A 13,611-nucleotide genomic window follows, 5' to 3' on the forward strand; every position below is an offset into this window, starting at 1 on the left:
TTTCTTTCTTTCTTTCTTTCTTTTTCTTTCTCTGTTTTTCTTTCTTTCTTGGAATATGTACACAGATACACGCATGCACACACACACACACAAACACACACACATATGATCTGATTGGTGATGAGGCCTATTATAGGTTGAATAGGAGAAGCGCCCCTTCTCCTAATAAAAGTTATATTGGAGTCTTAACCTTCAGTACCTCAGAATGTAACTTTATATGGAGATAGAGTCTTTATAGAGATAGTCAAGTTAAAATGGGGTCATTTAGGGTAATCTAACAGATGTTCTTATAAAAAGATAACTTTTGGACACAGCAGCAGATATGCATGGAGAGAAAGTAATTGGAAGAGACACAAGGAGAAGATGGCCATCTACAAGCCAAGGAGGGAGGCCTGGAACAGATTCTTTCTCCACAATCCTCAGAAGCCAACCCTAACAACACCTTAATTTTGTATTTGCAACTGGAAGAACCATGATACAATACATTTCTGCTGTTTAAGCCCCCCGGTTTGTGATACTTTCTTAGGCAGCTCTAGCAAACTAATACAAGGGGCAATGACAACTTGAGACAGGGTGGAATTGGCTTATTAGATAATTACTTGGATACTTGGGTATCTGTTGCTCTTCTCTTCAGGTTCAGACCAAAAAAAAAAAAAAAAAAAAAAAGAAAGAAAAAACTGGATCTTTTACTTTGTAAAGCATTATCTTCCTGGGATAAACTTCTAAAACTTGTTTTGCTTTAGATAACCATGGTGTGGTGGCTGGAGACCTAGGTTTGATTTGAAAAAGCAAGGCAAGCTATGCATAAGACGTAAGAAAGAATATTCACTGTCACCTGTAAGTAGACCACTCACTCCGGTCAGCTGTCAGTGGGAAAAAATAATGCAATTGGTCTTAGATTCTCTCACTTGTTGGAAGGGGTGGGGCATGGCGAGGGGTGGGGGGAGAGAGAGGGTGTGGAGAGTGGGGTGTAAATAAGGCAGGCAGAAGCTCCAGAGAGGGTGGAGACAGAGGTTCACGGAAGAAAAATATGTGAACCTGGTTGGTACAACAGAGCTTCTCGAGACCCACCCACCCACCCCTTCCCGAGCTCTGTGCCTCGGGTGGCGGCGGGAGGTTGACGGCGAGTGGTGCTGAAGGGACAGCTCCAGCAGTGGCTGATTTCTGGGGAGAAACAAAACCTGCAGATGGAATCCGTGCAGGGCGACTTCACCTTCAAGTGGTGAGCTGTCCTGACCTCCGGCCAATCTCCGCTCCATTCACTGGCAGCCGATCTGCCCGCTCCCGGTGGAGTCGGGCAGTGCCGGCTGGACCCGCCCCGAGCTCCATGGTTTGCCCAACCCTGCGCGATGGTGACTCTGGGCGCGGAGGTTGGCAACTGGCAAATCCGCAGATCACAGAATGAAGGCGGGGAGCGCGGCCAGCGGCCGGCGGGGGCTGTCTCCCCCACCCCAGCGCCCAGAGAAGCTGCTCAACCACCTGAATCCGGAAAACGCCAACAAGTAGTTTCTCGTTGGAGAAGGGCGGCTCAGCTGGGCGCCAAGACTCAGTCCCGCTGCCCAGAGAACCTCATCCACTCGGAAACCAAAGCAGAACCACTTTTCTCTGGGTCTCGTTAAGGTATCTGGAAATGGGGGTGACGGTGGTGAAAGGGGCGATTTCCTGGAAAGGGCATGTTGACTCTGCAGGCAGGCATCCCCCAGCCTCCTTTCCGCAATAGGAATGTAGAGATGAAGCCCTGGGGAGAGGTGGCTGGAAGGCTGGAAACAGGGACACTGTCAGCTCAGGGACCCAGGGGGTGTGCCTCCAGGCAGCTTTTCCCGGAGCCTCGCCCCTCCTAGAAAGCAACCCCCACACCCTCCACCCCCTAAAGGATTTGTTTTTCTTGGGATGGGGGATGGGTGGCATGCATTGATCACTTCTGTTCTTAAAGATGGATCCTAATTAGTTGTTTTCTTTCCCAAGAAATGAGAATATCAACAACAACAACAATAATAATGTGAAAAGGAAATTGGATGAGGAAATAAGTCAGAGGTCTTCTAGGTGAAAAGCAACAGCAGAGATTTTTTTTTTTTTTTAATCTGACTTCTGCGTTGTCTTTTTGCATGGTCTGTGAGCAAGTGTAGAGGTGAATCTAGAACAGGTTGCGCAGAGGGCACTGCCTGAGCGTTAGGGAGTAGGGAGGGGTCCGGGGTTGACCTAGAGTGGGTGTGGAATCGGGGCTCTTCACTGGGTGGGGGAGGGTGTGCTCTCACCCAACACTGCCAAATTGCCTAAAAAAAAAAAAGAAAGAAAGAAAGAAAAAACCTCCCTGCCTAAGGGAATTCCATCCAGGCTAGGGGAAAGGGAGAAAGAGGAAGGTCTTGAAGAGTGGGAGTGAGAGGCCAACCAGGGGAGGAGGACAGAATAGGGCAAAGGAGAGGGAGAAAGTAGGCTTAGAAGAAGATAGAGGGGGTTTGGGGAGGCAAAGAAGGCGTTAGGGGCTGGGAGCAGCTTGGACTTGAGAGGGAACAGAAAGGAGGAAAAGTGGAAGGTGAAAAGATGAAGGAGAAGAGATCAGAGCCTAAAAAAGGAAGGCGTGAGGCAGGGGAAACGGTGTCATGAAAGGTCAAGAAAGACTTGGACTGCTAGCTCTGCAGTTCTCTGGAAACCTGGGAAAGGTGTGATGCAAGAGGCGGGGACAGCGCTGGACGCTGATTCCCTCCAGGGAGGGTCCTTTGCCCCACTCCTGTCTGCCAACCCTGCATCCCGGGACTCGCTCTGGGTTGGTGGTGGGGGTCATGGCGTGTTGTTGACGGCCCAGATCTTTAACTCGGCGCTGTGTTCGCCTTCCCCCAGTCATGTCTGAGTCACAGAGATGGGCAAGATCGAGAACAACGAGAGGGTGATCCTCAATGTCGGGGGCACCCGGCACGAAACCTACCGCAGCACCCTCAAGACCCTGCCTGGAACACGCCTGGCCCTTCTCGCCTCCTCCGAGCCCCCGGGCGACTGCCCGACCACGGCGGGCGACAAGCTGCAGCCGTCGCCCCCTCCGCTGTCGCCGCCGCCGAGAGCGCCCCCGCTGTCCCCCGGGCCCGGCGGCTGCTTCGAGGGCGGCGCCGGCAACTGCAGTTCCCGCGGCTGCCGGGCCAGCGACCACCCCGGGGGCGGCCGCGAGTTCTTCTTCGACCGGCACCCGGGCGTCTTTGCCTATGTGCTCAACTACTACCGCACGGGCAAGCTGCACTGCCCCGCAGACGTGTGCGGGCCGCTCTTCGAGGAGGAGCTGGCCTTCTGGGGCATCGACGAGACCGACGTGGAGCCCTGCTGCTGGATGACCTACCGGCAGCACCGCGACGCCGAGGAGGCGCTGGACATCTTCGAGACCCCCGACCTCATCGGCGGCGACCCCGGCGACGATGAGGACCTGGCGGCCAAGAGGCTGGGCATCGAGGACGCGGCGGGGCTCGGGGGCCCCGATGGCAAATCTGGCCGCTGGAGGAGGCTGCAGCCCCGCATGTGGGCCCTCTTCGAAGACCCCTACTCGTCCAGAGCCGCCAGGGTAAGGCCAGAATCGACCCTTTCCCTGCTGTTTCAGCTTCCTCCAACTCCCTCCCCAACTTTCTGTTCCTTCCCACCCCAGGGCCTCGGGGCTGTGGGGGCGGGTAGAAGGGACCAGGGCTTCCTAGCGATGCATTCAGAGGCTCATCTCTTGCAAGGTAAACCCAGGGACCCTGGCCACCATCCTCACCCACTCCCATCTTTCTCCTCCTCCTCTTCTCCCAACTCAAACAGATTTACTTTAGCAGATGGGACCTAGAGGGCAAATGTCGACTTCTCTGTGCACGTCTTCTGGACCTTGTCCTGAAACGGGTATGACAATTCATCTCGAGTTCCTCCCTCACTCCTTTGTTCTAACTTTTCCTTTAGCTCAGATCTCTCTTCTGGCCTCCTGGTCATCCATCGCTATTTGACATTTTCAGTGAGGCTCCTTCACATCTGACTCACCCAGAGCAGTGGCTCCAATTAAGGGTTGAATCTGAGGACAGAGGAAGGGGAAATGGAATATAGCTATGTGGCTGGGGAGATGGAGGGAGGAAACCTTTGCCAGGAGGTTTACATTGTGAAGATAATCTCCAGAATGTGGTTTGGGCCTGTCACTTTCCAAGGGAAGAGAATACTAGGATGGTCTGTTTCCCTGAGTTGACCAGAGATCCCACATACACATGGAATTTTGAGCCTAGTGCCTTTCCCTTTGGGCTGTATCTCTGATCCTTACAGGTTAAACATGCATTAACCACTGTAAGGATCCTAGTTCTCTAAATCTGAGTAATTTAGATTTGAGCAAACTTTATTTTACTTTTAATATTGTGACTCCGGCCTCAATGTTCCTTTTTGGGTTTTAGTTTAATGACAGCTTAACATTAATCCTTGACACTTCCAATTCTTTAAAATCTCATGAAGAGATTATAAAAGTAACCAAAAATGGTTTCTCTTGTTGAAAGGAAATAAAAGACATATAAATAACCAAAAATTATACAGTATGTGAATGGTTTTTAATTATATGTGAGAACTAAATACTGTATTCAGTTAAATCTTTGCAACTGCATGTGTCTGGTTTGCTTCTGACACCCAGAAAAGGCTCCCCCTGTGCAGAATGGGAGTTCTCCCAACTTTACTTTGGCTCTATCCTCATTGTTTTCTTCATCTGTATGTCAGAAGTGCCTGCATCTGAGATGTTATGCAGCTATCTACTAACTTGTCCGAAGATGTGCTTCCGATAACACTTTGGAAGTCTGTGGATGTGTTTTGTTCTCAGTGTGAAATAAAATATGAAAGAGACAATTTAAAGCATTGCTACTCTTTTGGGTTTGGTATTTAAACACATACATAAATTCTAGCATGCCCTCATACACATATTTGAACATAGAATTAATAGCTTCAACTTGGAAATCTTTTTTTTTTTTTCAGGCCATGCCATAAATTCAACAACAGAGTTGGCATTCAGGAAAAAACCCCAAACCAACCAAACAAAACACAAATGCATATTTATTTAAATTAAAACACAGGCTCATGACCATTACATCTGTGCATCTGTGTTTTTTGGATTCCAGCTGAGTGTCATGGAGCCCTTTCCACTTGATGGCTAAAAAAAAAATCTGAATTTGTTTTCAGGCTCATCATGTGATTCCTTTTTCCAGATCATGTGCTACAAAAGGACAGAACATGTTATTATTTTTCCTTATAATAACATAATACATTGTATTGTAAGCCATATTGCCTAGCAAAAACTTTAAGAAGGTGTTCAACTTTTATCATTGCCATGAAATTTGATTCTACAGATTATTGATCAGGACAAACCATTGACTTGAAAATTGTGTTTTAAAAAATTTTACTTTGAGATTTCATTATAATAATCTTGAGGCTTTGATCTGCATCTGTTTTAGGTGAGAAAAGAATACACCAAAATAGAGAATAAAACAAGGTCAAAGAGTAAATAGAAGCAGAATCATCTAAGAATCATAGACCTGAAAAATTTATTTGAGGTCATGTTTGGTCAAGACCCTTTATATTGTAGATGAGGAAAATGAAGACTGCAGATGCTAAGTGATGGCCAAGGTCACACATCAAGTTAATAGCAAAGCCAAAATTATCCCGGAGGTCTCATGACACTCTCCTCAGGCCCTTTCTACCAAAACTACTGATTATAACTGGACTGGATTGTGAAATCTCTGCAGATCTAATTGCTCTTGAGATTTAATGCGGCATAAGACATTCACTGGAATCCTAACTTTGACAGGTCATCTATGACTTTTGAAATATATGTATTCCAGGACTTTGGCTCCTAGAATTCTTACCCTTTACCGCCCAAGAGTAGAATAAAAATATGGGACTAGAATTAACTTCTTAAAAAGAATCCTGTTTGAACTTTTCATTTTTATTGACCAGTCAGTGTTTAATGTTTGGCTTTCTTTTGTGGGCCTTGTCTTCAGGGAAATTCCTTTTGAAATTACTAGGGGATGGCTAAAAAAAAGTAGTCAGAAGTCACCATTCTATTTAAAAGTGATTTAATATTTTTACCTGAGCACTTTTAGTTAAGATGATAACCTGACTTAATGTTATCTGACTAGTTTGAAATATAGAATTATATGTGGAGGCCACAAGTTGAAATTATATTTTGTATGGACACAATTCTAGAAAACATGAAACAATTATCAAGCGGTTTGCTTCAGTTGTCTTATTACCATGAGTCTCATTCTTAATAGAAGTATTTAAACTTTTATAAACATTCTTACTTTTTAACATTAGTTTATCTTTTATTCAAATATTTGACATGAAAAATTTTAACTCTGTGAATTATTTTGAAATCAATATACCTGTTTCACAATTTTTTTCCTTAATATTGAAAAGATTGGATCAGTTATATAATAGATGTGTTTTGTTTGTAACTTTTATGATCTAAATGACAGACAAAAACAACAGCGATAGGAATAGAATAATTAATTGAATTTTGCAATACTGTATTTTTGCCTTTCATTTTGGTTGGCATGTCCCTCTCCCCTGTGATTTTTAATTTTTGAAGTGAATACATATTTGAGGGGTCTAAATTGTTCTCTTTTGTTTGGTAAATAAGTTTATATTTTATACATTTAAATTCTTATACTTGACAATAGTGTTCAAAAATAGAAATTTATAAAAATTCAAATATAAGTTGTCATGGAAACCTGTTGTGGAGAAAATAAGATCAGGAAAAAAAAGAGAGGTTATTTTGTTGATGCTAGTGAGTGATGTTTGCAAATAGTGAAAAACAGGGATGCATAAATATATATGCCGAAATGTAATGCACTGTGTATTTTCAATTTAATATGTAAGTGTTAGGGAAAAAATGAAGCTTGCATGTGCTTTTTTTTGAAGAATGTATCATAAATAAGAGGATAGTCACAAGGCAGAAACTCTTTGATAGAGTTTCTAGATTTTTAGAAGTTTTTAAAAATCACATAAGGGCAAAATACTAAAATAGACAATTTTGAACAATCTGTTTGCAATATTAAACAGCTGAGAGCAATTATAAGTTTCTCTTTCTGTTCTTTCACTTATATTTTTATAGGTTAAGAGAGATGATTGAATTCAGCTCTGTTTTAGAGTGTTGGCTCTTGGTGATTTATGCATATCTTTGATTACCAGGTAGATCTTTTGTTTTTTACTTTTAAAGCGCATTTTAAAAAAGAAAAAACAAAATAATAACTGTCATGGGACTCCCCTTAAGATGTTGGCTTTTTGGTGTGTGTCTAGATTTTTCACATACATTCCCCGGACCTTTATCTCATTTACCGTTATTGAGATACAATATGCATTGTATGTCATATATAATCCTTCTCAATCATACGTGGATTGTGATAGTGAATCTGTCATTTTTTAAATCTTAAAAATATTCACTTTATTAGCATTATAGATTATTTCCACAGCATTACTAAAACATACTCCTTAGAAGCTATTAAAGTTGAAATTCTAATTTCTAGCATTAGAATCAAATTTGCAAATATTTAATTTACTTTGTATGGGCCACTCTTTTCTCTTCCCCACGCCACGCCACAAAACAAGAAAGAAATAATCTAAATAAATATTTGCTGGTATTAAACGTAGCAGTTTATTTTTTAAAATTATAATAAGGTATAGAAAGAATTTGAATCATATATTAAGATTAAAGGAAGAAAACATATTAATTCTTGTTTTGCAAGTGTGGTTCTAATTAAAAGAATTAATGGTTAAATATAGCTTATTCATAAAATATTGCTGTCAATTATTAATATTTTAGAAAACTCATTTATTTAATGAATATTGATTATGCTGTCACTGTAGACTGGAAACTATAAAAAGTACTGGGAATGCATGAAGAAGATATAGTTCTTTGCCCTCAATGAGCTCACCTCTCTATTTATAATAAAACATTTCCTAAAGGCATTATATATTAAATTACAAAAACAAGATTATAGCAAACAAAATTCTAGAGGTGTTAAAAATGAATTTTCCCCCCAAAAAAACTTCACATAGGAATATTGCCTGACACATGAAGTAAAATGTTCCTTTTAGAAATGATGATGTTAAGATATTATTTATATTATTTTATTACAAAATATTAGGCCTTTTATTCTTTATTTTTCTGTTTTCACAATGACTTACAGGCTCTCTCCCTACAATATAATGAAGACCGTACTTATACCCAACAACAATTTGAACTATTTGGGGGTGTGGCCAAGTTTCTTCATTATTTCCATTTAATTACAAGTCATATCCAACCACAACTTGGCCAACATGGGCCAACCCAAACTTCATATTCCTCAAAAGAGTCTGCTATAATAGTCTAGTGTGTTTGCACTTGCCATCTAAGGATTTAAGCGTCTTTTGACATTTTCAGGGTCACTAGTTAAAAGGCTTATAAATACATTTAATTTTATGTTTATATTCTGAGCATTGGATAGAATCAGAGAGTTCCTGATTTAACAGATTACTGAAAGAATCAAGTAAATTTAGTTGCCAATTAAATATACATACTAGTGATATAAATATGAGGTGATCTGATTTATGTCTGGACATTAAGTGTGCAAAAAAGTTAATGTAGTTGGATTGATTAGGTGTAACATTTTTCTGCAATATTTTGCTAAGAGCTTATTTGTAGACCTGAGTTGACAAAATTAAAGACAAGGAAAGCTTTTATGTTTGTCAAGAGGCTCATTTTCAAAGCAACTGAAAAGGAAGGTATAGATCAACCTTTTTGTAGAAAATGTTTATCATTACCATCAATTTTTACTACTACGAATAAAGTAAATGTGACTTTAAAATCTTGTATTCTTTGAACTTCTGAGTCATATATTATTTTTATTGTGGGAACCTTTATAAATATGTCTAAATAAAACAGTAAAAGGCATTAAAGATAAACACAGATCTATAGAAGAAAATATATAGTGGCAAAATAGTCCAAAAAATAGCCATCAATATATTCCATAAACTTAATTTAATTCTGGTTGAAATATGAAGGGCTTTTTTTTTTTTTTAAAGAAGAGCAGTCAGGATACTTCTTTTAAGACAGAAAAGCACTGCTTTTTTGCTTTCCATGTAGATTGAAGGATGACAATAATCTTAATACTGGATAGTCAATATTTTCACAGAAAGTGAATGGAATGTGCGTGTTGGGAAGAGAACAGAGCAGGACTGGATATTACATGGAAAAATAATTGAAAAATGCCTAAATTGGAACCTATCAGACCTACACTTCAACCCTGATTTCAACACTAGTTGTGTGACTTTGGAGAATTTACTTCATCCTCCCAAATCTTGATTCCCTTTGCTTTATTCTGAAAAGTAAAATCCAAACATTGGGATGACACATTGGACTAGATAGTATCTGAACTTCTTTTCAGCTCTAAAATTTTGAGGTTTGTAGAATAATTATTGCTAAAGATTCTGGGGGAGGGAGGAAGGAACAACATGTTTGTGCCCATTCTGATTGCACTCCAAGGACCATCACAGTAATAAGATAAACCAGAATCTGTTTTTTGTTTTTTGTTTTTTAAATTTTCATTTGTAACTTTCTGCCCTTTTTTTCCCCCTACAGCTGTTGGGTAGCTACTGCTGTGGTTACCATAGAAACAGGTTAGCTCCCAGCTTCCTGTTTCCATTGAAAACAGCTTTCTCTCAACCACATATTGATCTCAGGAAATCATTTTGCTGTGGCTCTGTCATGAAACCCGTGAAGATGATCAGCTCTGTCATTTCCTAGGTCTAAGATTCAGTGCGGGTGTATATCCATCCACCTACAAGGGTAACTGATTAGATAATCTCAGTTTTATTTTCACTTAAAAAGTATCTTGTCAACAACACCATGTTTTTCCCCTTTTCATATTTTATATAGAAAGAAAGTCTTATTCTCTTGAGGACTTACACTATGCCTAACACATTTAAGTGTTTATAAAATAGGGTCAAATTATTCAATTCTAATCTCTTCAATAACCCATTGTATCAGAATAAACATAGAAAATAGTGCGCTGCCTAGCATAAGTTAAAATTATATTTTGTTCATAATGTTCATTAAGATATATTTTAATGTGCTCCATAATGAAGAGATTTTTAAAATGAATGTGCATTTGTAGTGCATAGTGCTCCAGATTTCTCTTTTGAGAAAATCATTGTTCTATTTCAGGGTATACATATCTACATAAAAAGAATATATATTCACTGTTATAATACAGATACATACTCAGGGAATATGTTTGTAAAATTTGTGTGTAGGTAAGAGATGGAATAGACTTGTGGGAGTATGGCTTAAAGTGTTGATTGAGAAGTGCATATGTGTGCACGTTATTATATGTGTCCAAAATATATACTATATTAGTGAAACTGGTGAAGAAATATATGATAGACTTCTGGTGTTTATGCTGATTAAAATGGGAAGAAAATTGGCAATCATCTGGCACAACTGTCTCAATTCACAGAGAAGACAATTGACATGTTTCAGCCATGACAAGTTAGTGGCAATGGCAGGGCTAGTATTTAGATCTTGTGATTTTTGATTAAGTGTTCATTCTATTCAGTTTTGATTGCTTAGTTTATACTGCTGCATTTAACGCCAAATGCCCAAATTTTCACTGTTGGTAGAAGCAGCAAGCCTGTTAGGAAGGATCAGCTCTGACCCCTTCCATGTCTTATTGTTCAACAATATTAGAAATTTGTCCTTATTTTAGGGATTTGCCTTATTTTCAGGATTCCCCTCCAGTTGCAGCCTTCCATTCCTGCCTTCTCCACTAGTTTTACATCTTATTGTCTCACTTCCTTTAAAGCCTTAAAACTGGCCTGCTTATGCACTTAACTACCCCCCACTTTTTTTTTCTTCAGTTCATAACACCTATGAGATCTGCAGAAGCCTACCTCCCAAGCTGAGCCAGGGGATATTTATATAATTAAGAAATGATGCTTATTGTTCCTTTGACCCTTTTGTGTATATGTCTTTTGTAACATGTTTTTCTACTCTTATTTTATTTATTTTTAATGCAACACTGGTTCAACCTATTGGCAATAGAACATCGTCTTTTCAAATGTAATTAACCAGGTCATGGTGAGTTTTTCCAGGAATAACTGGTGAATTGAAAAGTGTTTAGAGCTATTGGAGATCTGCAAATGAGGTTAAATGTTGTAAGGTCAGTAAACCTTACATTTTGCCATTCATCAACAATATCTGACTGTGCTGTAGGCATCTTTAAAAATTAGAACAAAGTCCAAGATAGTCTTTCTTGACAGGTTTTTTTTATAATTTAGTCTTAGTGAAAGGTGTTTTCCTTTGATTTGTCTCTGTGATCAGAGACCTAGATAGAAAAAATATTTAATTTTTGGTTTCATAAATTCTCTTATTTTATACCAATATTTTAAAATTGTTTAGTAAATAATAAAATGCAGATACATCTTTTATAAAATATAGTGATTTAAAATAATACTGTCCATACATTCAAATAATATTGACTCTAAATCTAAGATTACATGATTATAAATTACGTTTAAGAAAAAACTATTTGAACCAACATGAATTTATTTTTTTTGAGGGTTTTGTCTCTTTAGGCTCCATGAGAGGGCCAGACATGATTCAGAATTTATGTAAAATTTGTGTCTATGTTTGCAAATTATAGAACAGAAATTCAGATATGGAGTTGTTCATTTTGATACTTTTAATTTTTTGACTTAGGATAAAATACTATTTGCTAACAGTGAATATTGTATAATAATTGTACCAGAAATGATGGCTTAATAATTGTTGCAGTAACAAGCTTCCTTACTGATGTTGATGTATTCATTTTTAGATAAAAGTAGTAAAACTGGTATTTAGGAAAACATAACAATACAGTTATCACAGTTCAAATTATCATTTAAGTTGTTCTGCTTCTGGGAGCAATGAGAGGAATATTACAAAAGTTACTAGAATGCCCTTGATGCAACCAAATAGACTAAGTAGGAAATAGACAGAATAGAACCTTAACTGGCCCTTGTCTTCTTTACAAACAGAATCTAAAATAGTAGTTAGCTTTAATTTTTAAAATCTTTATAAGATTTAAAGAACTTTATAAGTAGGCATGAGTGAACCTGTCACAGTCATCTAAAATAATTAGTGGATGCATCGAAGTTGAGCCACTTTCATATTTGTGTCATTTATATGCTATATGTTTATGCTTAATTCCCAGGAACATAATGTTGACTGTAATTTGACACTTAAGAGTGCAGTGCTAGAATACAGAATTTAAGCAAACTAATAAGATCAATAATATTTTAATGTATTATTAAGCTGTAATAACATTTACAAATTATTAGACTTGATGCAAAAGCAGGGTTGTCTTTAATTAATTGCCTCATTTTTTCCTATTAATTTACTGTTTAATTCTTAGGTGTAGTATGCACATGCTATCAGTTGCTAGATTTTTTAAAATTTAGTGATTGTTTTAAAAATTAATTTCTTTTTCAATTTATACATCATTGATTTAATTCATATCTGATTGATCTATCTTAGGTGATTTCTTAGTAATATTTGTTTTTTAGGAGTAAGTGCAGTTGTCAAGAGTACTCGACACTGTACTTCAGTGCTGGGTTTCTTTATCATTAGTCTTGTGTTTCCTCCACTTTGGCCTGCATTGATTGGATGATAAAGTAGCACATTGTTGTCAAGATTTGTACATTTTTCCTTTAAGCAAACTGGGAGAGAAAAAAGCATCAAAGTTTCTAATGCTTTTGAATCTCTCAGTTGATAACTATTGAACTTCAACTGTTGGTCAGAACTAGGTTATGTTCCAAGAATGCAAAATGGATTAAAATTTGGCACTTGCCTTCAAGACACTTGTATTCAGCAGGAAAAGAAGTACGATAAATTCACAGTTGTAGTCTATTAAGTGATATAGTAAAGACACTGATCTAGTGTAGACACACAGGTTAGGGGGGAAACAAGTCTCCCATACAAAGAGATGACTTTTGGTTAACTCCCAGAAGATAAGTAGGCTTAAGAAGAAGATAAGTAGGGTAAGGTCAATGGAATAGTGAGCAAACATGGAGGCTTAACAGGGAGTATTACATCATGTAACACTGAATAATAAAAAGATCTGAAGGCATGAAACATGGCAAAAACAGAAGAACAGGCTTGAAAGAACAGGGAGGGTGGACATTGGGAAGGAGGGGACCACTGGGCTTATATATAAGATATCCTGCTTAGAGGTAAGACTCTCAGTCCAGGACAGCAATGGATACTGTTCTTTCAGTTTACTTAAAATTTGCGGTTCACAAATTTAGATGTGCCTATGAATCACCTAAAATGACGACTAAAATTGTACATATCAGGTCTCATCCAGAGATCCTAATTCAGTGGGATTTGGGTAAGATTCAGATCAGGTGAATGTATTTTCAATTGTAGTTGGCTACTAGCTCAGTATGTAAAAGTACTGTGCTATGGTTGCAGAAAAAACAAATACAATTTTACAATGAATTAAGAGAACAATCATATTTCTCAAAGTTACTCAGGGTTCAGTAGGATGTTAACAGGTGTTGTCTCTTAAAAGAGTTTCATGGATGGATGAATTTGGAAAAAAGTTACAAATAAAGTTA

The 13,611-nt window shown here is 38.5% G+C and overlaps 1 protein-coding gene across 18 annotated transcripts in view; it reads left to right on the plus strand.

Moving 5' to 3' along the window:
* Window positions 1-985: 985 nt before the first annotated feature.
* The window catches only part of KCNC2 (potassium voltage-gated channel subfamily C member 2), a 169,970-nt gene continuing 157,344 nt past the window's right edge, over window positions 986-13,611 (plus strand). For 11 of the 18 annotated variants that reach the window (XM_037739292.1, XM_017530649.2, XM_037739293.1 and 8 more), the window contains exons 1-2: window positions 1,531-1,620; window positions 2,839-3,544. In XM_037739292.1, coding sequence (XP_037595220.1) covers window positions 2,858-3,544 — 687 coding nt within the window. In that variant the 5' untranslated portion in view covers window positions 1,531-1,620; window positions 2,839-2,857. Of the gene's footprint in view, window positions 1,621-2,838; window positions 3,545-13,611 lie in introns of all 18 variants that reach the window. The other 7 variants (XM_017530643.2, XM_017530641.2, XM_017530644.2 and 4 more) reach the window with 1 other exon arrangement.

This window comes from Cebus imitator, unplaced genomic scaffold, assembly GCF_001604975.1.
Source record: "Cebus imitator isolate Cc_AM_T3 unplaced genomic scaffold, Cebus_imitator-1.0 Scaffold67, whole genome shotgun sequence".
NCBI lineage: Eukaryota > Metazoa > Chordata > Mammalia > Primates > Cebidae > Cebus > Cebus imitator.